We start from the raw sequence: 25,558 nt of genomic DNA, 5'->3' as shown, positions 1-25,558 counted from the left end.
TAAATGGGAGAATTTTCAGGTCTCCACCTATGACACAAGTGGACACTAATGAGAGGTACTTAATGAGGGAGTAGGGTGCTCCTATCCCAAAAGGATTTGGTCAGAATCCATACAATACACAAACAAGATATTTGGGGGGCACACCTTCACATTAAAGCTGGTGCAGCCATAAGACCATACAATAGAAGAAAAATATTACAGCGCACACATGCAAAAAAACATTCACCTCCAGCAAGGCTAGTTTAAAAACATTCTCAAATGTCTTTTTGAGAATGTTTAGGTGTTTTTAAACTAGCACCCTATTCCCTCATTAAGTACCTCTCATTAGTGTCCACTTGTGTCATAGGTGGAGACCTTAAAATTCTCCCATTTAGAAGAGTGTAGCTCTCATGGTTCAGAGAAGCAGGATTCCACAAATCTATGGATAGTGTAGGACCCACTAATCATGGGGTACTTTGTCGCAGTAAGTGGGCTTAGCACCATATAGCAATATGGTGTGACCAAATCCCCATATTTTTGAAAATGTCTTTTTGAGAATGTTTAGGTGTTTTTAAACTAGCCTTTCTGGAGGTGAATGTTTTTTGCATGTGTGCGCTGTAATATTTTTCTTCTATTGTATGGTCTTATGGCTGCACCAGCTTTAATGTGAAGTTGTGCCCCCCAAATATCTTGTTTGGGTCGCCAAATATGTCGTCACACTGGCGTGTTCACAGCTCCACGCGTCCGCACCAGCCAGGAAGCTTACACTGCACAGCACTAATCACAGGCAGTGAGACATTTCCTGATCGGAGCAGCCGCGGATACCTGTGATTAGCGCTGTGCAGTGTAAGCTTCCTGGCTGGTGCGGACATGTGGAGCTGTGAACACGCCTGAGCTCATCTTTAAGGGGATGTAATACTTCATTCTCCCCTAGGTGAGCACATAGGACATGCTGGAGAAATGCCGCCACCACCCCCCCAAAAAAAAAGTGATTAACAAAATAATGTAGCTATGTGAGGGAGGAGGGGGTGGGGATGAGAGGACAGAGAGTGTCAGGAGAAGGATACTGGAAGTTACAAAGCAATGCCATTTACAAATCCAGCTACAGAAACAAGAATTCTCAGCATGTGTCCAATAGAAATGTACTAGCAGCGCACGTGACCTCCCCCATCCACTGAGCTGCTGATGTGATGCCCCATGACTCTGCTGTTTCAGCACAGCCACTTTCAGGTTTGTTCTGTACGGCGCATGCGCCCGGGAAGAAGCCCGTTGATTGGCCTGATTCTCCTTGCTAGGAGCTCGCCGATTGGCCTTCTGCGCCCAGGAAGGAGCTCGATGATTGGCTTGCTGCACGCAGGAAGAAGCTCTCTGATTGGCCTGCTGCGCGCAGGAAATAGCTATCTGATTGGCCTGCTGCTCCCAGGAAGGAGCTCATTGATTGGCCGGCTGCCAGGCAATCAGGTAGCGGGATACTGGCTGGGGATTGCCTGGTGGAAGTCAGAAGTGAAAGTGCCGTCTCACCGCTTGAGTAGAGTGTTCGCTGTCAGCTATGAGTTCCATCGGGACCGGGGTGAGTGTGGAGGCCAAGCCGGGAATCTTGTCCTGCCGACTTTAGTGCGAGTCTTTCCGGCTGTGTCAGGGCTGAATGACGGGGCTCATTGTGTGTAACTGAACCCGGCCTGAGGGAGGAGGAGGAGGAGGGGGGAGGGAGCTGTGTGCTGACTGAAACCGAAAGACCTCCATTGGGCTCACCATAGTGTGTGTATGGCTGGGCCAGGGAGATCTGACAGGGAGATAATCTTCGAGCACAGGGCGGGGGGGGGAGATTTACTAAAACTGAAGCACTCAAAATCTGGTGAAGCTGTGCATGGGAGCCAATCAGCTTCTGACTTCAGCTTGTCAATTACATTTTGAAAATAAAACCTGGAAGCTGATTGGTTTCTAACTGCACTAGATTTTTCACTCTCCAGTTTTAGTAAATAACCCCCATAGTCCCTATAAGGATATATATATATATATATATATATATATATATATATATATATATATATATATATCATCGGCCATAACATTATCACCAATGACAGGTAAAGGGAAGAACATGGATTATCTCATTACAATGGCGTGTTAAAGTGGGTGGAATATATTAGGCTGCAAGTGAACATGTTGTCCCTGAAGTTGATGTGTTAAAAGCAGAACGAATGGGCAAGTGTAATGATTTGAGTGACTGACTGTGACAAGGGCCAGATTGTAATGGTTAGATGACTGGGGTCAGATCGACTCCAAAACTGCAGCTCTTGTGGGATGTTCCCGGTCTGCAGTGATCAGGATCTACCAAAAGTGGCCCAAGGAAGGAAAGCTGCCAAACCAGGGAGATGTGCAGCCAAGGCTCAATGATCCGTGTGTGGAGGGAAGGCTGGTCCCTGTAATCTGATCCAATAGAAGAGCTACTGTAGCTCGGATTGCTGAAAAAGTTAATGCCGGTTCAGATAGAATTAGAAAGGAGTCGGAACACACAGTGCGTCGCAGTTTGTTGTGTATGGGGCTGCATAGCCGCAGACCGGTCCAGGTGCTTATGCTGATCTGTGTCCACAGTGGGAATGTGAGCGTTAGAACTGGATCATGGAGCAATGGAAGAAGGTGACCTGGTCTGATGAATTCAAGAATGGTTTGAGAAACACAAGTTCAAGACTTGGCCTTCAAATTCTCCAGATCTCAATCTAATCGAGCATTTGTGGGATGTGCTGGAAAAACAAGTCCGATCCATGGAGGTCCCACCTCACAACTTAAAGTGGATGTAAACCCGAAAAATAGGATTTCATGTCACCTGTGCCCAATCTTTCCACGAAGAGTTAATCCAGCTCTGAGCAGACCTCTTATCTTTTTTTTTTCAGTGAGATAAAAACTGACACACAGATAAATAGGAGTCAGTTCTTCCCACTTGCTATGTGTGACAGGTGATTTACATATCTCATGCAGGAGCCTGAGAGACATTCTGTGAACTTCAGATCCCCTCCTCCTTTTTTCTCCAGCTCTCCCAGGATTGGCTGCTCCACACCTCAGCATGATTGGGCATGCTGAAGTCATCTGGTGACTTTTCTGGTTGTTAGAGATCATAGCAGAAGTTCAGTGTAAGAAATACACAGGAAAAAATGCATGTTGACAAGGGGAGTGTAGAGGTGGGCGGGGAGTCTACTGACATCACGACTCCACCCACCGTGCTCCAGACAACAGACCCACCCACAGAATCTGCAGTTTTTGGGTCTCCTACCAGACAGAGCGGGAACATTTGACAGGTAAGGCTACAAGCAGGAGGCATGTATATCCTTAGAGATAACCACTATGGTAGTATTTTAGAAAGGATGAGAGTGGGTTTACATCCACTTTAAAGGATCTGCCACTGATGGCTTGGTGCCAGATACCACAGCAAACCTTCAGAGGTCTAGTGGAGTTCATGCCTTGATAAGTTCTGATGGGTGGTCATAATGTGGTGTGTGTATATGTATATATATATATATATATATATATATATATATATATATATCTATCTCGATAGCCCACTGTTGACTAAAAACAAATCATAGGAGTGAAGTTTCTGCACTCCTGTGATCCACAGGGGAAGTATAGCCAAAAAAAAGATTTGGCTACACTTTGTGAACTGTTCTAGTCACCAGGAATAAAAATTACATCTAAAATTTGAGTTTCCATGGTCTTCTTTAAATGGCCAAGAGGAGAAAGGGGTGGACAAACGACACCAATGCTGCAGTCTGTGAGACCCACAGCTCTCATATCCGGAGCGGGATGGAACTGCTGTGGGGCTACACTATCAGGCAAAAAAAAAATGTATTTATTTTAATGCACAGCGATCCACCCATATATTACACCAGAGCATTTGTTCAGAATCTACCAAAATCTCTGTGCCTGGAGGTGGGATTTGAGTGGAAGGGTCCATTGTCAGAGTGTTCTAATAGTTTAATTTTTTTTTTCTCTTCTCCTCAGTATGATCTCTCAGCATCCACGTTTTCTCCGGATGGCAGAGTGTTTCAGGTTGAGTATGCAGCTAAAGCAGTGGAAAATAGTAGGTAAGTGATTTACTCATTTAAAATAATGACTTTCCGTATTTCAGAGAAGACCTATTTTGTTTTATATCTGCCCTCATCCCAAAATGTCTAATTTTGATACTGTTTAGGAATACATTATCAGTCATTTTAGTACCTTTTTATTAGGCTTAGTGTATCACAGAAATCCTTTAAAGACCTTTAAAATTCATTACAGTATGCCAAGGTAGTTATAAGTGCCTCCTATAAGGTAAAGTTGAACTTCCTATGCTTAATTACTCTAATCACCCATACCCTTATGACCACTCAACTAATATTGAGTAGTCTCCCTTTTGCTGCCAGAACAGCCCTGACCCATTGGGGGGATAGACTCCACTAGACCTCTGAAGGTATGCTGTGGTATCTGGCACCAAGCTGTCAGTAGCAGATCTTTTAAGCGCTGTAAGTTGTGAGGTGGGGCCTCCTCCATGGATTGAACTTTTTTCCGTGACATCCCACAGATGCTTAATTGCATTGAGACCTAAAAAGTTTGGAGGCCAAGTCAACACCTTAGACTTGTGTTCCTCAAACCATTTTTGGCAGTGTGGAAGGATGCATTCTCCTTGCAAAAGATGCCATTTCCGTGAAGAGGTGTACTTAGATAGCAACAATGGTTGGGTAGGTAGTATGTGTCAATGTAACATCCACATAAATGGCAGGACCCAAGGTTTCCCAGCAGAACATTGCCCAAAGCATCACACTGCCACCATTGGCTTGCTTTCTATCCACAATGCATCCTGGTGCCATCTCTTCCTTGGGTAACATGCACCCGACCATGATGATGTGATTCATCAGACCAGGCCACCTTCTTCTATTGCTCCATGGTCCAGTTCTGATGCTCACATGCTGACTGTAGGTACTTGTGGACATGGGTCAGCATGGGCACCCTGACCAGTCTGCAGCCACAACAAAACTCCAATGTCCTCCTTTTTTTTTTTTTTTTTTTTTTTGTCTGCTATCAAAACATCTACTTCAGGGACAACATGTTTACTTGCTGCCTAATATCCCTCTCACTTTCAGGTACCATTGTAACAAGATTCCATGTCATTCACTTTAGCTGTCAGTGGTCATAATGTTATGGCTGATCGGTGTATATACATTGCAAAGGCAGCTTCTGGCCTGCTGTCCTGAGATACTAAGACATGCCACAACAAGCATTACTTCATACTTGCTGTTGAGTGGAGGTTCTTCAAGCTTTAATCACTTGATCTGTCTCAATGTTGTAATGGAAATGCCATCTCAAGCACCCAGGGAGATGGGTGATGAGGAAATGGCTGGGGATGTCAAAAAATCCACCACAAACTCTGTGCATATATGTGGGAAAACTGAAGGCAAATCAAACAAGCAGACAGTGTGATTTCTGGGGCAATCTGTGAGCTGTTTTCCTTGCTCTGCACTTACAAAATCTGTTGACCAAAATTACCTGTGTATTCGGCTTTTTGAACTGTTTTGAATTTGCTTCTTTGTTTCCAGCACAGCCATTGGCATCCGATGCAAAGACGGAGTTGTGTTTGGAGTAGAGAAGCTTGTCCTTTCCAAGCTTTATGAAGAAGGTTCTAATAAGCGTATTTTTAATGTGGATCGGCATGTTGGAATGGTAAGAACATTGGAACTGGCTTGTAAAAAAAAAAAAAAAAAAAAAAAAAAAAAAATTGCAGAAAATCTAGTTGCAGTTTTCTGATTTGTTTTCTAACATTGTAACCAAAGGGGTTGATTTACTAAAGAATAATAGACTGTGCAGTTGCTCCAGGACTTGGTAAATGAGGAAAGCTTTACTTTAAAAAGAGTACCCAGTCATATATAAGGAAAATAAAAAAACAGCATTTTGCTGAGACATGATTGGGTGATGGAAGTCAGCAGAGCTTCTGCTCATTTTTACTAAGCTCTGGAGCAACTGCTCTTGGCGACTGCAACTGCACTTTGCAGAGAACAGTCTATTTGCCTTTAGTGAACCAACCTCAAAATGAGGGAATTTGTCTTGGTTTACTTGCTGAAGAAATGCAAGTATGATCTGACTTTTGCATAGCATTGGAGTAGAGGTCCTCTTCTTAAAATAATTGTAAAGCTTTGTGTATAAGGGTAGCGCACCCTCAGAAGTAAACTCTTCTGTAACCAGCAGACCTGAATAAATTTCTATCAGAGTGTGTGTGTGTGTGTGTGTGTGTGTGTACATTCAGAACAAGCACTAGTAGTAGGACTTCCATAATCTGCACTAATATAGTGAGTTTGTTTTACGCAAAATCACAGTTGCTTTGGAAAGTGCAGCACCAGCAAGCTGAAGGAGTACTGTGCTCAGTTTGCATATTGATTTTTCACATAGTTTGTTAAAAGAAGTGACGCTACCTGAAAATTCACTTTGCAAAGGAATGTCCACTCTCCTAATTTACTGAGCTAAATAAAAATGCATTTTGCAACCTCATATATCTAATGAATGAGGTGAAGCTGTGGTGACTTCAATTATCCAGTTGTGTGCAAGCAAAAATTCCTGTGCATTTTTTATGAGTTTGGATGTCAGCTTCCCAAATTTTAGCCTGGGACCTGCATGGTAGGTGTCACAGGGTACAGACATAAAGTATAAACCAGCAGGAGACGCTTATTACATCACTTCCAGGTTTAGTGTTGTCAATCCCTGCCAGCTCTGGCAAGGGAAATGGCTAAGGAGCTTGATTTGTTCTCTGTTCGCTTCAGTATTGTGCAGGGGAGACATCAGGGGTCCAATAGACCCCTGATGTCTCATTAAAGAGAACTTGCCACTGTAAATGTGCTATCACAAAAAAATGTAAGCCCCCACCCCTAGGTACATGCACATACAAAAGTAAACCTGAGCACCTATGCATGAAAATCACCATTACACTGCATGTTACAAATTGCCATGTGTGTTGGAGTGGGAGCAATAGGTTCTAGGGCCACTATTCATGGTTAACGCTAAACTTGCAGCCTATAAGCGCCTTTAAAGCATTTCCAATAGATAATTTCGGCTGCTAAGCCTGTCGCCCTTTCACGACTATGCACAGTTTGTTGGTTAGACCCCATCCTTTTATTTTTTTAGCAAAAATTGGGTAATAGCTTTCATTTTGTGTGCACTAAAGTTAAAGTAGTTGTAAACCCCCCCCCCCCCCGAGACATTTTTTACATATAATTAAGCCTATAATAAGGCTTACTTTTATGTACTGAAAATATCTTCTAAACGTGCACCGTTTAGGGGATACTTACCTTGTAGTGCACCAATGAGGTCATCGGCGCAGTGAAGAAATGGCTCTCCGTGCTGTTTCTTCCCCAGCGTGTGCCATGACTGGTAGCTCCCATGCGCATGTGCGGGAGTGACATCACCTGGCTTTTGCCAGTCACAGAGCTGGAGTCCGTGGCCCCAGAAGGAAGAGGGGCGAAAATGGATGCTTCCACCAGCGGGGACATCGCAGGCTTCGTTTGCAGGTAAGTGCTACATAATGGGCTAGTATGCGATGCATACTAGCCCATTATGCTTTTACTTTGCAGGGGAAAAAAGAGGAAGTAAAACCCATTAGGGTTTACTTCCTCTTTAACCTTGTCTTTTTAGTAGAGCTGCACAATTAATCGTCAAGAATCGTTAGCGCTTTTTTTTTTTTTTTTTTTTTTTTTTTGTATGTGAAAGATTTTACGTTGCAGGAATCATGAGAGAATCGTGATCTTTTTATTCTAAGCAAAAAAAATCATGATTCTCATTTTGGCCAGAATCGTGCAGCTCTACTTTTTAGTGATCATATGGGTTGATAAGCTGTTGCTCCAATACCATGTGTCATAAAAATATGCAGCTACCACTGTTTTATTCTCCAGGGTCCCTGCTTTAAGAAAATGAAATTTGGGGTGTTAACTAATCTTCAGGTCTAAAATGTGCATTTTAACATAATTGTAATACAAAAATGCAAAAGTGGCTGTGGCAGCGAAAGGTCATCTCCACCCTGGTCTAGCCTAGATTTATCTGTATGGGAAAGTTTGAACATGTTTGGTTGGAAATTCATTTTGTAAACTGTACTGTAGAGCTACCCAAACCTGTGTGCTTTGAAAGGATCCATCATGTAACTATGTAATGATTGTATGTGGATTGCAGGCTGTAGCTGGACTCCTGGCTGATGCACGTTCCTTGGCAGACATTGCTAGAGAGGAGGCTTCCAACTTCAGATCCAACTATGGTTATGATATTCCATTAAAGGTATGCTTACATTTGTATCAAATCACTTTTGTTTTGTTTTTTTGTGACCTTGAATACACTTTATTTTCTTTTTAACACTCCCTTGCAGCATCTCGCAGACAGAGTGGCCATGTATGTACATGCATATACACTGTACAGTGCTGTCAGACCTTTTGGCTGCAGGTATGTGATGGAAATTAACTTTCATTCACCACTTATATATAAGGCATAAAACTCCACTTTAGATTAGCAAGGCTTCTTTGGAAAGTTTTCCTCTATTCTTTCTGTAGTCCAGCCTGAAGTGTGCTAATCTTTCTTGTACGGTTTAATTCTCTTGGGTGGTGTTGGGCACTTCTGAAGTTGTCAGTTACAAGTCCTGAAAGTATATCACAAAAAGGGACGTGCAATCAGAAAACTTTTATTCACATGTCTGCCATCTTTCTAATTGTCTCTTGCTGGTCTACAGTGGGGATGCGGTTTCATTTTAACATGCTCAGCCTGGGCAGCCAACCTTCTGTATTCACAGTGCATCAAGTGGACCACTCCTCATGGGTCCAGGAAGCAAGTGGAGATCACTGGAGTAGCGGTGATTTCCAGCTTCAATCGAGATTGGCCAGGTATAGTATATATTGTACATAGTTCCATTGGTCCGAGCTAGACCAATGTAACAATGTAAATATATACCCTGTCTGAAATTCATCTTTAAGGGGTAATAGCAGTGATCTCTACTAACCTTATGTAATGTAGTTTCTTAGTAGGTAAGGTTGAATAAAGATGCTAGTCCACCCAGTTCAACCTGTGTAGGTGTCTGTGTCAGTAATCATTTCCCATAACTCTGTTATGGCAAATTAGTCTCGCTGTCTTCAGTATATTTCCGGTTTCTATAAACCAGTAACATGTCCACAGTTTGACAGTTTTTTTTTTTTTTTTTTGTCTACACATAACTAAACATTATGCGTGGACATTTGCTATGTTTGGAGACTGCATTTGATGTTCCCTACACCTCAAATGCTAATAACCATTGCTTAAAGCTTTTATATTTGTAGATACAGACTTTTTCCTTTTAAAGTTGATAGTTGGCCTGCATTCCGCCTCTTTTAGTTCTTGAATATGAATGGTGGTCTTGATAACTAACAGCACAGTGATGGAGGAGACAGGCCGGCAGCTAGCTGTAACAGATCCGAGTCTTTGAAACACATTCACTACATCAGCTTTCTTTATTTCCCATACAGTTTCATGTTGGGATCATACAATGAAGATGATGGAGCTCAGTTGTACATGGTTGACCCTTCAGGTATTTCCTACGTAAGTGCTACTAATTTTAAAGTAGGTTACTTTACCGCAGCAGGTCCAACTATATCTAGGAATATAGTGTTTGTCATTCTGTGTCACTTCATGTGTAGAATGATTAGACAATTGCCTTATAAAGGGTAACTCCACCACTTTCACAGGGGGGGGGGGGGGGGGGGGAATGGTGAAAAAAAAAATAACATGGCATATACAATTGCTACATGAGTCATATTGTTATTGATATTAAAAAGGACCTTTTTGCTTTCAATCTGCAGTCCTGTCATTTTCAGTAAAATGCAATGCGATATGGCTACCTGAAGGAGTTTTGGTGTACAGAATGCCCCAAAAAAAATGTCAATTCCTGCTTGTTTGATTGGCTCACTGATTTTCCCAGAAGTCTGCACTAAGATAAAAGTCAGATTTTTGGCATCCCCTGCAACAAAAATGTCATTTTTGGTGAGATACTCCCAAAGGGAAATCATGTCGTCTAAAGGGATGCAGACTCTGCCACTTTCCTCATTAGAACTCTGAAAGTGCAGCAGCTGATTGATCATTACAAAACCACTCATACAGATTCACTCTGGACACAGACAAACAGCTATTTCTTTAGAATAACAAAAGGTAGGAATCTGCAGCAAAGTATGTTAAAATCCTTGCAATGTACATAGATCACCTGGAGGGGAATGTTTTTTTCCCAACAAAAGTGGAGTTGCTCTTTAAGTAGTTTTGTGTGGTACAGTGCTCAGAATTAGTGCTGGGGTCAGCTCTGCTGGTCTGGTCTTGAATCTTGCTGTAAAATAAAAGGCTAATGAGAGGAACTTTTGTGAATAGAATGGAAAATATATTCATGATTGTTTATTTATGTGGATGTTGAGCGCAAAAACAGCATTAGTGATTTTCAGGGGACAGTCACCCCTTTTTTCGGCATAGTCTAACAGTGAATGACATACAGTGGAATAGAGGTCGACCGATATAGGTTTTTCTCTGGCCAATGCCGATATTTAGAAATTGCGATGGCCGATATGTGATGCCGATTTATTTATTTATTTTTTTTCCCTTCATCTCATAAAATCTAACAGTTAGACCCCTTTCACACTGGGACATTTCAGTTCAAACAAACCTCCAATCAGTTCACTTGTATGTAGAATTTAGATTAAAAAAATAAAAAAAACTATATCTTAAATATTAAATACACAAAAACAGGTAATCAAAACTTTTGGATGAAAAAAAAATGGGCTAACTTTACTGCTTAGTAATTTTTTTTTTTTTTTTTTTTAAATTCATTAGTGTATTTTTTCAAAAAATATTGCGTTTGAAAGACCGCTGCGCAAATACCGTGTGACATAAAATATTGCAACAACCGCTATTTTATTCCCTAGGGTCTCTGCTAAAAAAAAAAAAAAAAAAAATTATAGATATAGATATAGATATATAATATGTTTGGGGGTTCTAAGTGATTTTCTAGCAGAAAATACAGGATTTTTACTTGTAAGCAACAAGTGTCAGAAAAGATTTAGTCTTTAAATGGTTAAACTGAGAGCTTCTACACACTGAGCTCAGTTCATTCATAAGTGTAAACATTGTATCACTTCAGGTTCTTTTTATCAGATTTGGCAGGCTGCCCAGAGGAGGAGAGAAGTGCTTCACAGAAGTTTTCAGGCAACTTGTATTGACTTCTATTACAGAAGTCATTTGCAAATCCGCTGATATCGGCCTTTTTTATCAGCACAATCAGGCGATGCCGATTAAGTAAAAAACACCAAATATCGGCTGACCTCTACAGTGGAATACATCATTCTGTGTCTCTATATGGGAAACAATTGTAAAATAATTGCGTACTTCTTTGTATGCTACAGGGTTACTGGGGATGTTCTATTGGTAAAGCAAAACAAGCAGCCAAGACAGAGATTGAGAAGCTTCAGGTGAGTGTGACATTTTGTTATATACGGTCAGAAGGGAGCAATGAATAATAATTAAAAACAAAAATAGGAAAAATATTAGATCACGATATGTTGGAGCTGTCAAACAAGTTATCTTCTGCTTAACTGAACACTGAGTTCCTTAAGCCCCGGTTCACACGGGCGACTTGTCAGGCGACTTAGCCGCCTGACAAGTTGCGTTCTGTACTATGGAACTGTTCTAATAGGAGCGACTCAAGTCGCTCCGACTTAGAAAAAGGTTCCTGTACTACTTTTGGGGTGACTTCAGGCTACTTGCATTGACTTCTATGCAGAAGTGCTTTGCAAGTTGCCGCTGAAGTCGTGTGCAGGTCGCCTCAGAGTCTGCCTGCAAGTCATGTTGCCCCTGTGTGAACCGAGCCTAAAGGAGTAGAATGGTCAAAGCTCTTCTTGACAGCAGGCTAAAGCGTTGTCCTAGCAACCACATGCTTTATGACTGCTTCAAGTTCCTTTCAAGTTTTCCAACTGCTTGTGCAGAGCAACACCGGCCTGACCCATAGCCGCTCAGCTACCCAGTGACATTGCCCGACTGCTGGGTTCACGCTAGCAAGGTTCACACTAGTGATGCGGGAACCAGCACGATTCCAGCGCCTGTTCCCGCATCGCATTTCTCCCGCAGGCAGTTCACACTGCCAACTGCGAACCACTGCGAGTGTCAATACAATGCTATTGACACCCCCAGATTGGTTCACAGATCGCAGTGCGAACTGTGGATTCGGACAGGAATCGGATCGCAGGGTAAGAATCCAATGCGAGTACGCCGGAATACACTGATCAGTGCTGGCAGCCAGCATATCTATGCGACAGAAGCCGGTCACGAGACTGGCTTCTGTTGAACAGACACCTGTACACACAGGCCCAAAGTTGGCCAAACCTACTGATTTCAGGCCAGTGTTTACAAGGCTTTAGGGGTTGACCAGAGATAGTATGGCTGGGGAGAAAAGAGATGATCGTGGATGTCCCCTAGCCAGGCAATAAAGTGGGACACATGACATTTTTCAAGTGATTGAAAGTCTGTTTCATCCTTTCCAATATAGAATAGTGAAATCGGGTACCCTGATGTACTTACTGACATATACAAAAGGAAAGGATCCCTACAGCTGCACATCCGTGTAGCCCCTAGGAGTGGCAACCACAGCCTGGACTCCAGCCATGCCACGCCCCAATGCGTTTCACTCTGCCCCCAGGAGCTTAGTCATGGGGGTACTTGCTGACATGTCTGTTCCATTGCATGTAATGTATACACTAATCCTAATAGCGCCTCCTGATGTTTTGTGTGTGACAGATGAAGGAGATGACGTGTCGGGAAGTGGTGAAAGAAGTTGCAAAAATGTGAGTATAGACACACTGGGGACATCAAAGATGTAAACTAAAATGTTAAGCCATAGTACTTGTCTATTTTTTTAACCATTTGCCAACTGGCTATCTTTACATGTACGTCATTACTTTGACGTTAAATACTGTTATGGCAGCAGCTAGCTGCCATAACCCCGAAATCTTCTTCTTTTTTTTTTTTTCTTCGTTTGGCGGCTGGCATTACGATAAGCGATTAACAGCGGTACATTCGTCCTCGCTCTCCCGCTGCTTCCCGGTCAATTTCCGAGTTTACCAGAGCCATTGGTAAGCCTGGAATTGATCCGGTGCAGCCAATGGATAGGCAGGAAGTCAAGTGAGGGCAAGATGGCACCCACTCGGCTCTATGCCCTTCCGATGTCACTTCAGGCAGATAAACAGGAACCTTTTTTTTTTTTTTTTTTTTTTTTTTTTTTTTTTTTTTTTTTTGGTAAATGCGAGATCTGGGGTCTTTTTTGACCCCAGATCTCTCAATAAAGAGGACCTGTCATCAGGGTGGATTTGATTTAAATCATTTTTAAAGAGCAACTGTCATCTCTGTCCTGCAGCGGCTCCTCCTTTTGACCCGCTGTTGACTCACTGACAGTCCCATTCACTTTAATGGGACGGCTGGTGATGCGGCAGTGACATAACAAGGTGAGGGACGTGGCGGCAGCAGGTGAGTGGATGCCCACTAATACTAATGATGTTTCATTCGGCCACCAGGCCTTGCATCTCTTTGTTGCATTTTGCACACATACCTGCTTTACCCATGGGTAGAGGAACGTCATTAAAATATTCCCAAACTGGGTTTCTTTTACGACCTGCTGCCATTTTGCTCCTCAGAGGAGGAATAAAGTACTTCAATGTTTAGAAAGATCACAAGGTTTAAAAGCTGCTTATGTTTAACTTTTCATTCTTACTGCTTGCCCTTCCTCCTCACACTTAGAGTCTGGTACAGATGCATTTCTCTTCAAAAGATTGTACAGTTTATACATAGATTTGCAAAACAATGGGATAAAGGAATATTCCTGAGCTTTGTTTTATCTCATGGTTGCAGTGAAATTGTGTGAATGCATCAATGCAGTGCATGTTATCTCAGCTTGCAGAGCTTGGATTCATTGAATGAGTTTACCAAAAATGTAATTATTGCAGAATATAATACTAATATAATATGCTGCATAACTAAGCTCCATTCATGCTGAATAAACTAAATTATTAATGTATCTTAAATAGAAAGCTATCTTTAGAGAGATTTTTACTCCAAAAACATTTTATTAAAATACGTTTTGTAAAAATCATGGAAGCAAGGGGGAAGCTTTTTCATCCTTGGTGACAAAACGGGAGCAAAAAAAGAAGACCGGGAAAGTTTTATCACCTTTTTAAAAGAGGAGGTGTCTGAAGAAGGAACTTTGTGGCATGATCACCAGATATTAATTTAATGAAAGCTGCAGATACAAAAAGGGTTAAGTTCACTTTTGGCAGTACATCAAGATGTAATTGTTGGGGTTTTTAGCAGTTGGGTTTACATCTACTATTACAGTGTTCAGGCTGTAAAAAGAATAAGTTCTGATGTCAGAATGTGCAGTTTTATAACCATAAAATGTACAGGTCAGAGTACAATCTCTTACAATCAGTGCCTGTTGGAGGAGTATAATAAAAGTTTATGTTGCTCTGTTGGTTAGATTTACTTTTGAATAGAGCTGGGTAAGACAGGTAATGCCCCACTTTTTTTTATTTATTTTTTTTTATTAATAGTAAGATCTGGTTTTATAATTAAAAAAAAAAAAAAAAAAAAAAAAAAGTCTGATGTAGCTAGTCTGTAGACAAACCCTTTTTATTTATTTATTTATTTTTTTTTTTTTTTTTTTTTTCTTTTTGCAGAATCTACATTGTCCATGATGAAGTAAAAGATAAAGCTTTTGAACTGGAACTGAGCTGGGTTGGAGAAGGTAAGGACGTGTATTTGTTATAAAGCTGGTCAAGATATTTGACTTCAGTATCATGATGATATATTACGTTTTTTACTAAACACATCCTGATGGGGTCAAGCCTACCATTCATGTCATGGTTGTGTAATTGGGTGATCACAGCAGACTTATTTTGCTCTTGATAGGTGATCATATATTGCCAGAAAGGTTAAAGCAGAACTCCAGCTTTTCCTACCCAAACAGATGCATTGTGCATGTAAATGATTCCACAACCCCAATGTCAGTTTCTCTGTATCTCACCTACTTTAGCTGTAAAAGGCAGGTTTCTGTGTCTGTGATGTCACTCCCTCCTCCTGGCTGAAATTCTAAGTTTCTGCCTTCCTGTTTCCTTGCTATGCCAGTCCTTATACTACATGTCCCATGATCCTTTGAGCCTCTAGTTTTAGGGTAGGTTATGGGAGTCACTTATAGCAGTTGTGGGAGTTGATGTGGACGGGTCTAAGGATTACTGTGGGTGTTTCTGAGCCTTCATGTGGGTGGTTATTAGGGAACGAATGGAATTGTGTTATCCCTGCCCACACTACATTCCTCTGTGCAGGGAATAGGGAAGAAGCAGGAAGTGGAACTTTAGTCAGAAAATTAAAGTGATTCTGAAGGCAATTTAATTATTTTTTAAATTAAAAAAAAGTTTATACTTCCCTGCACTTTGTAATGGTTTTGCAGAGAGCAGCCTTGATTTTCCTCACCCCCCCCCCCCCCCCCACTTCCGCTTGCTAAGAGGGCACTCATGCATGCAGCCCACACAGAAAAATGCATTGCTACACTTGCCAAACATGCATCGCTCTCACTGTGTCATTTAGGCTGGGTTTGAATTTGCGTGTTTCTGAATGCATGGCAACCCCCATAGAAACCGCAAGCTTTGATGTGCATTTCTAAAATGCGCAGCAATGCATGTCGCACTTTCATTACCATTCAGGCTTCTCATCTGCACATTTCCGAGAGCATGACAACCTGCAAGAAAACTAACGCTTTACAGTGTGTTTCGTAAGCAAAATTATATTTGCTTTACTTTTAGTTCGCATCTGCCTGTTTCCAAATGCACAGCGACCCGAAATAAAAAACGTATGCTTTGCGGCACATTTTGAAAAAGCATGGCAACACGCATCACACTTGTTACCGTTTGTTCACATCTGTGCATTTCCAAATGAGTGGCAGCCTGCACAGAAAACGTGTGGTTTCCTGTTTTCACATCTGCGCATTTCCGAACGCGGGCAATTTCAGGTGATATTGGTGCTGAAAGTCACGTGACTTTCATGTGGTGCTATGTGTAAAAGGGCAATTTATTTACCCCTCCCAGTAGCAGCATAGCTTTCAGAACATGCTGTGTATCAATGTGATTTTTGGAATAATGCTGGGATCTGTGAGGCGGGACTTGGGAGGTTTTGACTCTTCCTGTAGGTGTAATTGGGTGGGACTGAATGTATTCCATCCCACCCACTATCAGAGCTGTGAAGGAAGTTAATTGTAGGTATGTTGCCACCTACAGAGAATAGATTGGACTCCAGTCCTAAAGGCGCCCCCACAACAGGTCATGTTTTTAGGATTTCAACTGTGGTAATTTTACTAAGGCAATGAAACTGATCAAATCACCTGTGCAAAATAATGGACAGCCTGAAAACATGACCTGTTGGGGCGCCTTAAGGACTGGAGTTGAGAAACGCTGTGTTAGAGTAAGGGCTTGTTCACACATGCATGTGTTTTTAAGCTACTTTTTTTTTTTCCATCGTTTTTAAAGCCTCATAGCCACCCTTCAACAATCTGCCATGAATATTACTGCAGGCACCACGCTGTGCTGTACACACAGGAGTATTAGTGTTGCGATAAATATTAACCACTTCTGGACTGCCCACCGTGGATATATACATTGCTACTTTGACGTTAAATACCGTTATGGCAGCAGATAACTGCCATAACCCCGGTATTTTTATTCACGGCGTGCGGTCCGCTTTGAGATAAAGGTTGTCTCCGCAGTAGATTTGCCGCGGGATCACTTTTATGGGCGGTAGGAAAAGTGCGTCTCTGCTTACCAGAGCCATTGGAAGCGACGGACATTCCTGTGGCCTGTTGGGCAGCAGCTCGAGTGAGGGCATGATGGCCCCCACTCGACTATGCCTTTGGGGGACTGGAGCAACGTCAAATATCGCTTCCACCCAACGGGACATTTTTATTTATTTATTTTTTATTGCTTTTTGACCCCAGATCTTACATTTAAAGAGGTCCTGTCATGCGTTTTTTTTTTTTTTTCTTTTCTATTACAAAGGATATTTACATTCCTAGGAATAAAAGTGATGCGTTTTTTTTTTTTTTTGTTTTTTTTTTTTGTTTGTTTTATTTTAAAGGGACCGTGTAAAAATAAAGTAAAATAAGAAAAAAAACAAAAAAAATGTAAAGCGCCCCATCCCTCCGTGCTTGCGCGCAGAAGCGAACGCATACCTAAGTCACGCCCACATATGTAAACGGTGTTCAAACCACACATGCGAGGTATTGCCGTGATCGTTAGAGCGAGAGCAATAATTCGAGCACTAGACCTCTAACTCTAAACTGGTAACCTGTAGAAACTTTTAAACGTCGCCTATGGAGATTTTTAAGTGTCAAAGTTTGTCACCATTCCACGAGTGAGCGCAATTTTGAAGCATGACATGTTGGGTATCAATTTACTCGGCGTAACGTTTTTTTCACAATATAGAAAAAATTGGGCTAACTTTACTATCTGTTATTTTTTATTTCAAAAAAGTGTATTTTTTTTTTTTTTTTTTTTTTTTTCTAAAAAAAATTGAGTTTTGTAAGACCGCTGCACAAATTAATTATTATTATTATTATTATTATTATTATATTCAGGATTTATATAGCGCCAACAGTTTACATAGTGCTTTACAACTTGAGGGTAGACAGTACAAATACAATACACTTTAATACATTAGGAATCAGAGGGCCCTGCTCCTTTAGAGGTTACAATCTAAGAGGGAAGGTCAAGAGAGACAAGAGGTAATAACTGTGGGTGATGTACTGATTGAGAAGATAAATGTACAATTGTTAGGTGGGGGCAAGGTAGGTTTCTCTGAAGAGATGATTTTTCAGGGATCGTCTGAAAGTGCATAAAGTAGGAGAAAATCGGACGGATTGGGGTAGAGTATTCCAGAGAATGGGAGAGGCTCTGGAGAAGTCCTGAAGGCGAGCATGGGATGAAGTGACAAGGGAGTTTGAGAGCAGGAGGTCTTGGGAGGAGCGAAGACAACGATTTAGGTTGTTATTTTGATACTAGGTTAGAGATGTAGCTGGGGGCCAGGTTGTGGATGGCTTTGTAAGTTATAGTTAGTATCTTGAATTTAATTCGGTGACTGAGTGGCAGCCAATGGAGGGATTGGCAGAGGGGTATAGCAGACGCTGAGCGGTTTGTGAGGTGGATGAGCCTGGCAGCAGCGTTCATGATGAACTGAAGTGGGGATAGCCTATTTAGAGGTAAGCCAATGAGGAGGGAGTTGCAGTAGTCGAGGCGGGAGATGACCAGGGAGTGGATTACAAGCTTTGTGGTGACATTGGTTAGGAAGGGGCGTATCTTGGAGAAGTTGCGGAGAATGAGGCGGCAGATTTTGGATAGTGATAGAATGTGGGGTCGAAAGGTTGGTTCAGAGTCCAGGATTACACCTAGGACCTTGGCGTGGGGAGATGGGTTGATAGTTGAGCCGTTGATATTGACAGAGGAATCAGGGGAAGTGGCACCTGAGGGAGGAAATATCATGAGCTCAGTTTTGGATAGGTTGAGTTTGAGGAAGTGATTTGACATCCAGGCTGATATGTCTGCTAGTAAGTTGGTAATGCGTGAGGAGACAGATGGAGAGAGCTGGGGGGGTGGAGAGATAGATTTGGGTGTCATCAGCGTAGAGATGATATTTAAAGCCGTGGTAGGCAATCGACTGACCCAGGGAGGTGGTGTAGATTGAGAAAAGGAGAGGTCCAAGAACGGAACCTTGGGGGACTCCAACGGAGAAAGGGAGAGGAGAGGAGGAAGTAGAGTTGTAAGTGACACTGAAGGAGCGGTGGGATAGGAGACCGAAGGAGTGGAGTTTGAGGAGGAGGGGGTGGTCCACTGTGTCAAAGGCAGCAGAGAGATCCAGGAGTAGTACAGAATAGTGTCCACTGGTTTTAGCTGTTAGGTCATTTGAGAGTTTAAGGAGAGCGCTTTCCATGGAGTGTTGAGGGTGAAATCCGGACTGAAAGGGATCAAGAAGCTTATTCATGGTCAGATGGTCGCTTAGTCGGTTGTAGACCAGTCTTTCAAGAAGTTTGGAGGAGAAGGCGAATAAGGAGATGAGACGTAGGTTGTTGAGATTGGTGGGGTCCAGTGAGGGCTTTTTAAGTATGGGGGTGACTAGCGCATGTTTTAGAGAGTTTGGGAAGATGCAACAAAAGAGGGAGAGGTTAAAAATGTGAGTTAGAGAGTGTAGAATCGAGTCAGAGAGTGAGGGTAGCATTTGCGAGGGAGCAGGATCCAGGGGGCAGGTGGTTAGATGAGCGTTAGATAAAAGTTTAGCAACCTCAGTAATAGTAGCAGGGTTGAATGAGGGAAGTTATGATTGTATCTGTGGACATGGGGTGTTGCATGGGGGAGGTTTTTGCGCATTGGCGATCTCCTCATGAATTGTTTCAATCTTGGACTGGATGAGAAAGTGTTAATGAGTGTGATAAAGTAGGTCTGTTTGGCAGTGTGAAGGCAGGAATAGTATTTTAGGAGGGCAGATTTATATTGTATGAAGTCTTCCTGGATCTTAGTCTTATGCCACATGCGCGTGACTACGTTTTCTGAGACTTCTGGTGTCGTCTGTTTGCCAGGCTTGTAGCAGTCGGGGCCTAATTCTGCGTGTAGTGAGGGTGGGCAAGCTTGTCTAGGGAGGAAGACAGTGAGCTGTTGTAGATGAAAGTGGCTAGGTTGGGGCAGGACAGAGGTGAGATTTTGTCATAGAGGTGATCAGTAGCAGAGTAGAGTAGAGAGAAGAGAAGGGTTGAGGTGGCGAAGGTTTCTACTTGTAACTGTTAGGCGGTTGGAGGGAGAGGAGGTGGAAGACAGGGAGAGAGCCAAACTAATAAGGTGGTGATCAGAGAGTGGAAGAGGATTGTTGGAAAGGTTGCACGGAGTGCACAGATAGAAGACAAGGTCAAGGGTGTTGCCGTTGGAGTGAGTAGGAGCCTGTATCCATTGCTTCAGGTCAATCGATGAGGTTAGACTGAGAAGTTTAGAAGTAATAGTGTTAGTGTTAACAGGGATGTTGAAGTCACGAGAATAATTGTGGGGATTTCAGAAGAGAGAAAGTAGGGTAGCCAGGCAGAGAAGTCATCAAGGAAGGCTGATACTGGTCCAGGGGGTCGGTAGATGACAGCAATTCGTAGAGAAATGGGAGAGAATAGATGAATGCAATGTGCGTCCAAAAGAGGAGAGTGTCAGGGAGGGAGGTGGGTGAAGTACCTGATGGGTGCTGCATGGGGCTAGAAGGATTCCCACTCCACCTCCCTTCCGTCCACTTGGTCTGGGGGAGTGAGTCCAGAGAAGGCCCCAATAGGAGAGGGAAGCCGGAGAAGTAGTATCTGATTCATAAAGCCAGGTTTCAGTAATGGCAAGTAGGTTAAAGTAATTTGTGATAAAGAGGTGGTGAAGGGTGGTGAGTTTGTTACAGACAGAGCGTGCATTCCAAAGGGCACAGGAAAAGGGGGGGCTGGTTTTGGAAAGAGGAATAGAGACCAAATTCTGTGGGTTGCGGCTCCTGCCAGAGAGTGTAGGGGGATGGGAGCGTTGGGCAAAGACAGATGATGGTGGCCCAGGGTTTGGGGATATGTCACCAGAGGTTAGGAGAAGCAGGAGGGTGAGGGAGGTAATGTGGGAATGTGATTTATGTGAAGGGGCATGTCTGAGTACTGGAGGTTTTATCAGTATATGGATCTAGAATGAGCGAGAGTTGGTAGGAGCAGTAGTAGGGAGAGGACAGAAGGCAGGGTGATCTGTATAAGCAGGCGGGTGAAGAGGGGGTGAAGGTAAGAGAGCGAGGAGAGAGGACACAAGTGTCAGAAGCAGTGGTAGAGAGCGCATGTTAAAGGTATGACATAAATTTTTGCAACAATTTCCATTTTATTCTCTAGGGGAAAAAAAGAATATATGTCTGGGGGTTCCAAGTAATTTTCTAGCAAAAAAAAATGATTTTAACTTGTAAACATGAAGTGTCAAAAATAGGCTTGGTCCTTGAGTGATTAAGCAGCATGTCGCTTTCTTGACTCATCAGTGCTTGTTGGCTGCCTCCATTGACTTCAATGGTAAAGCTCCACAACTACACCTTAACAGCACCAATAGCATTTATGGAGTGTTATTGAAGCATTTATAGTGTTAGCTGGGCACTGGGGGAGAGGCAGTGGAGGTTCCGTATCCCAGAATGCACTGAGAAATAAGAGATGGAGAGGACAGAGCAGTTCCAGCCACTTCATGGATTTACAGAGCCGCTGTGTTGTAACACCAACTTCTGTGTTCAGACAAAATCATCAAGCCAGCCAGCAATACTGACTCTGCCAGGCAGGGGCATTGGGAATTATTGCCAGTGGCCAAGCTTTTTGTTTCAGCAAAGTTGAGCTGGAGCAAGCCAAATGTTAGAGATCAAAGTATTTGAATCCATTTTGCAGAGAATTCACCAAAATTTCTGCTATAACACTACAGCCTAACCTCCCCTTAAAGTAGCTCATTTGCTCTACATCACTTCCTGCTCAAGCACGTCCCACTAGAAAACAAACACTTTCCCTAGCATTTTTAAGCGTTCTTGATGCCTTTTTTCAAAGCTTCAAAAACGCAACAAAAACAAATCATAAATGCTATAGGCCTGTTAATGAGTATTGCTTGATTCTTCACAATCAAAACGTGTGTGATTAAGCCCTAAGAAAAAAAAAAGTTGGTCTCATTTGAAAGTTCTTCATTCAGGAATCTTCTCTGCATTGCTGATAGTTTGACTCTTTGTCAGCTATACATTGCAGCCATCTGAAGCCTGGCACTCTGTTTAACAACCTCAGATAAACCTTCCTCTGCATGAAGTTGCATTGCCACTTTCCAAAGTAGAGAGTCATTTTGTAAACTTTTGTGGGCACTTGGACAACTTGCTTTCTTGATGCTTGGGTTCAGAAGCCAGTCTCCCAGGGCAACACACCGATGTGCTCTATGACTCCCTTCTCGGTTTAACACCTCCAACCTTTGGATTAGTAGATTGAGCCCTCTTAAGGCTTCTGGACCATGGTGCCATTTTCTCAGTTTTGGATCTCAAAGGTGTTGATGTCTGAGTCCAGAAAGACCACATGGAATTCATTAGATCTGTCATCACCTTTCATCACCAGGGACGCTTTCTAGCTTTGTATATCAGGATGCGTACCTGCATGTCCCCATCTTTCCAGCACATCAACTTTTCCAATGTTTTACTGTGGGGCCCCTACAGTACCATTTCATGGCCCTGCCCTTCATGCTCTCATTTGCACCCCAGGTGATGTGGGATAGCTGGCCATACATTATACAATTTTCTTGTACAGCTTTTGTTTAGATTTGCCAAAAGCCATATAATATGTAGTCAAACCTAAACACTTTCAATATGTATGCAATCAAGGCGGGACCTTGCACTACATAGTTAAAGGTATTTGGAAATTGAATAAGAAAATTGTATGATCTACTGTTGAGGAAACAATCTGCGTGGGCCCTGGTGACATTGCTGTGACTTCTCAGATGTTGCAGCTGTTCAGAAACTTCAGAAATTGTTGCTGGAACCAACTCATTGTTTGAATATCAGGATCTAGTCCTAGACCTCACGCAGGACAGAATTTTACAGGAGAAACTTCAGACTCTCAAATTGGTTCAGTCTCTCCAGTCCAGGAGTTGTCAAATTCTCTGCTTTTGGCATGAGAGTCTTGGACCTGGATGATCACTTCCTTCAAGGCAGTTCCATGAGGCCAGGTTTCCTCCAGATTTCTAGCACATGACATTCTGTTGTGTGAAACGCCAGTCAGGTTCCTGGACAGATGGAGCTGTTTGGCACCAAGGGCCCTATAGGTTGTGGTTGGCTTAGTGACTCATAAATCTGGCTCTGGAATTGGGTAAGTCCTTCTTTCATATTTTTTTGAGGATGTGTTGCTCCTCTTTCATTGGACTGCTTTTGTACATCCCAGAGGTCACATATTTCCTGTGTCCCTCTTTGAGGAAGAAAATAGGATTTTTGGGCCCTTGTAGCCGTTTTTGCACTTCCAACAAAACTACTGCACTGTCCATAATGGTGATTAATGACGTTTTTTTGGGCCCTAACTACTCACCATTTATAGACTGAAGGCCTGCTTATTTAAACATGAATACAATTAAGTATGGTCTGTTTTGAGCATAATCTCAAATCACATTCTTCCACTCATGTCTTTCTAGTGCAGGGTGAGAATGAAAGGAAGAAGGTAGCTGTGGGGAACAAGAATTACTCTTAGATTATGTAAATGTAGTTCTAGCTTTATTTCTAGGGGTAGAGGCATATGATGGCTAATTTTAAATAAACCTCTGAGAATAATATCACTAGTGATCAGAACTGGAAAACCTACAGTAGCATTTGTGAGAAAAGCTTTAAAAAGGTAATCGCTGTGTTGGCTTTTTATCAGACATTCAACTTTTCTCATTTACTTTGACAGGGGGTTATTTACTAAAGGAAAATCCACTTTGTACTGCAAGTGCACTTGGAAGTGCAGTCGCTGTAGAGCCGAGGGGGACATGCAAGGAGAATAAAAAAACATCATTTTAGCTTGCACATGATTGGATGATAAAATCAGCAGAGCTTCCACTCATTTCAGATCTAGCCCTTAGATTTAGGGCAAGTGCACTTGTAGTGCAAAGTGGATTTGCCTTTCGAAAATAACCCCCACAGAGTCTGGCCTCCTTTGGTCAACAAAGACTGTTATTTCGGGCACTTTCATGCATACAACCCAGCGTGCAGCAATGTGTACTAGTTTAATGCCAGTTCTTCAGAACGCCTACAGGGTTAGGTGGTGGGGTGAGTCAGAAGTTGGCTATACACTTCCCGATGTGACAGATGTGAGCACTTTGCATAATCAGACCAGGTAAGAATTGGCTGCACAATAATAAATATTTTGGATGCTTATTGTAAAGCTTAAGGCCTGGCTCACATCTATGTGGCTCTGCGCAGGCACGTGAGCCCATTCATTTGCCTGCTGTTCCTGTATTTACTGCATGGTAAAGGTCCCTGCATTTTTTTTTAAACAAGGCCAAACAGAAACCGCTCTGTCAGTGCGTGGGGATGCCATTAAGAGTTTTCTTTAAAGCACTGTAGTTTGGCTGCGCGTGCAATTTACACATACCCACACAGATTTGAACCTAGCCTAACACTAACAATTAAAACGATATTTAAAGTCTTGTTTAAAAAAACAAAATAACAAACCTATTATTCTTACCTGCTCTGTGCAGTAGTTTTGCACAGAGCAGCCCGGATCCTCCTTCTCGGGTCCCATGCCAGCGCTCCAGGCTCTTATCTCTCACTGGGTGCCCCTGCAGCTTGCTCTGGGGACACTCCAGCAGGTACGCTCCTAAGTAACAGCTCTGTGTATCCATTCACACACACGGAGCAGAGGCTCAGCCCTGCCCCCTCCATCTCCTGATAATTTTTTTTTTTTTTTTTTTTTTTGGCAGCAGCGGGAGCCATTGGCTCCTGCTACTGTCAATCACAGCCATTCAGGAGTGTAAGTCCCCGGAGAGGCAAGACTCTCCTGGACATCACTGGATAGAGATGGGGCTCAGGTAAGTATTAGGGGGGCTGCCGCACACAGAAGATTTTTTTACCTTCCTGCATAGAATGCAAGAAGGTAAATAACCTTGTGCCTTTACACAACCTCTTTAACTGTGTTGGCGCAGGGATCCATCCCTTTTCTCAACAGGAGAACAAGATGTCAGCTCAAATCGGAAGAAAAATCACATACACATGTGGTGTAAGCAAAGACCAGCATTGCTTTTGCCTCTTTAGTTTTTAGGGAGAGATCTGTCTGTGTGGCCAAGTTTTCATACATAGAAGCTACTAGATAAAGAGCATAGGATCTTACCTAGTGGAATTTGTACACCTGCTGATTATAGTTTAGCATAACAATTTAGAGCTTTAACAGGTCTAATTATTTTAACTTAAAAAAAAGCACAAGGGCAATGCTGGCTGTCATTCCCAGCTGCTTTTGAAAATTCTAGTTGCCTGGCTGGCTTATTGACTTCAATACTTTCAGGGACACAGACCTGGAACAAGTATGCACCTAAAATCTTCGAACCCACATCGAGATTATGTTTGCTAACGCTAGTATTTATAAATGAATACATTATTTCACACAGTGGAAAAACTATGTACTACAGAAATGGAACTTCGCTTCTGAATAAAGCATGACATTTTCTTTCTAACAGTTACTAATGGAAGACATGAAGTTGTACCGAAAGACATCAGAGAAGAAGCTGAAAAATATGCAAAGGTAAATGGATTGATTTAAATCCAGTCCCAATCTTCTTATTTATATATTTTATCTAGATCTCTGACAATTTGTTTTTCCCATAACAGGAATCTTTAGAAGAAGAAGACGACTCTGATGATGACAACATGTAACTTAATTTTTGATTATGTCAAATTTATTTCCAATTGCTGTTTTTATATGTATGTATGGACCTGAATAAATTTTGTGTGGCAACTGGCAATAAAACCACTGTTTACACAA

General features: G+C 42.3%; 1 protein-coding gene across 1 annotated transcript; it reads left to right on the top strand.

Moving 5' to 3' along the window:
• Positions 1 to 1,391: 1,391 nt before the first annotated feature.
• PSMA3 (proteasome 20S subunit alpha 3) lies at positions 1,392 to 25,558 on the top strand. The gene is made up of 11 exons (XM_073609429.1): positions 1,392 to 1,549; positions 3,979 to 4,061; positions 5,550 to 5,673; positions 8,164 to 8,265; positions 8,354 to 8,427; positions 9,477 to 9,549; positions 11,391 to 11,456; positions 12,778 to 12,824; positions 14,709 to 14,776; positions 25,254 to 25,318; positions 25,405 to 25,558. The coding sequence occupies exons 1-11, from the start codon at positions 1,529 to 1,531 to the stop codon at positions 25,447 to 25,449; spliced, it is 768 nt and encodes a 255-aa protein (XP_073465530.1). The 5' UTR covers positions 1,392 to 1,528; the 3' UTR covers positions 25,450 to 25,558.

The sequence above is a fragment of the Aquarana catesbeiana genome, linkage group LG13 (genome assembly GCF_042186555.1).
Source record: "Aquarana catesbeiana isolate 2022-GZ linkage group LG13, ASM4218655v1, whole genome shotgun sequence".
NCBI lineage: Eukaryota > Metazoa > Chordata > Amphibia > Anura > Ranidae > Aquarana > Aquarana catesbeiana.
The sequence above is the reverse complement of the archived record's forward strand: the minus strand, read 5'-3'. Positions and strand labels throughout refer to the sequence as shown.

Bases quoted from the DNA above. Each gene is read 5' to 3' on its own strand.
- PSMA3 (XM_073609429.1), top strand. From the start codon at position 1,529: ATGAGTTCCATCGGGACCGGG. The intron at 5,674-8,163 runs GTAAGAACATTG...TGTGGATTGCAG, and splicing joins TGGATCGGCATGTTGGAATG to GCTGTAGCTGGACTCCTGGC. The intron at 12,825-14,708 runs GTGAGTATAGAC...TTCTTTTTGCAG, and splicing joins GTGAAAGAAGTTGCAAAAAT to AATCTACATTGTCCATGATG.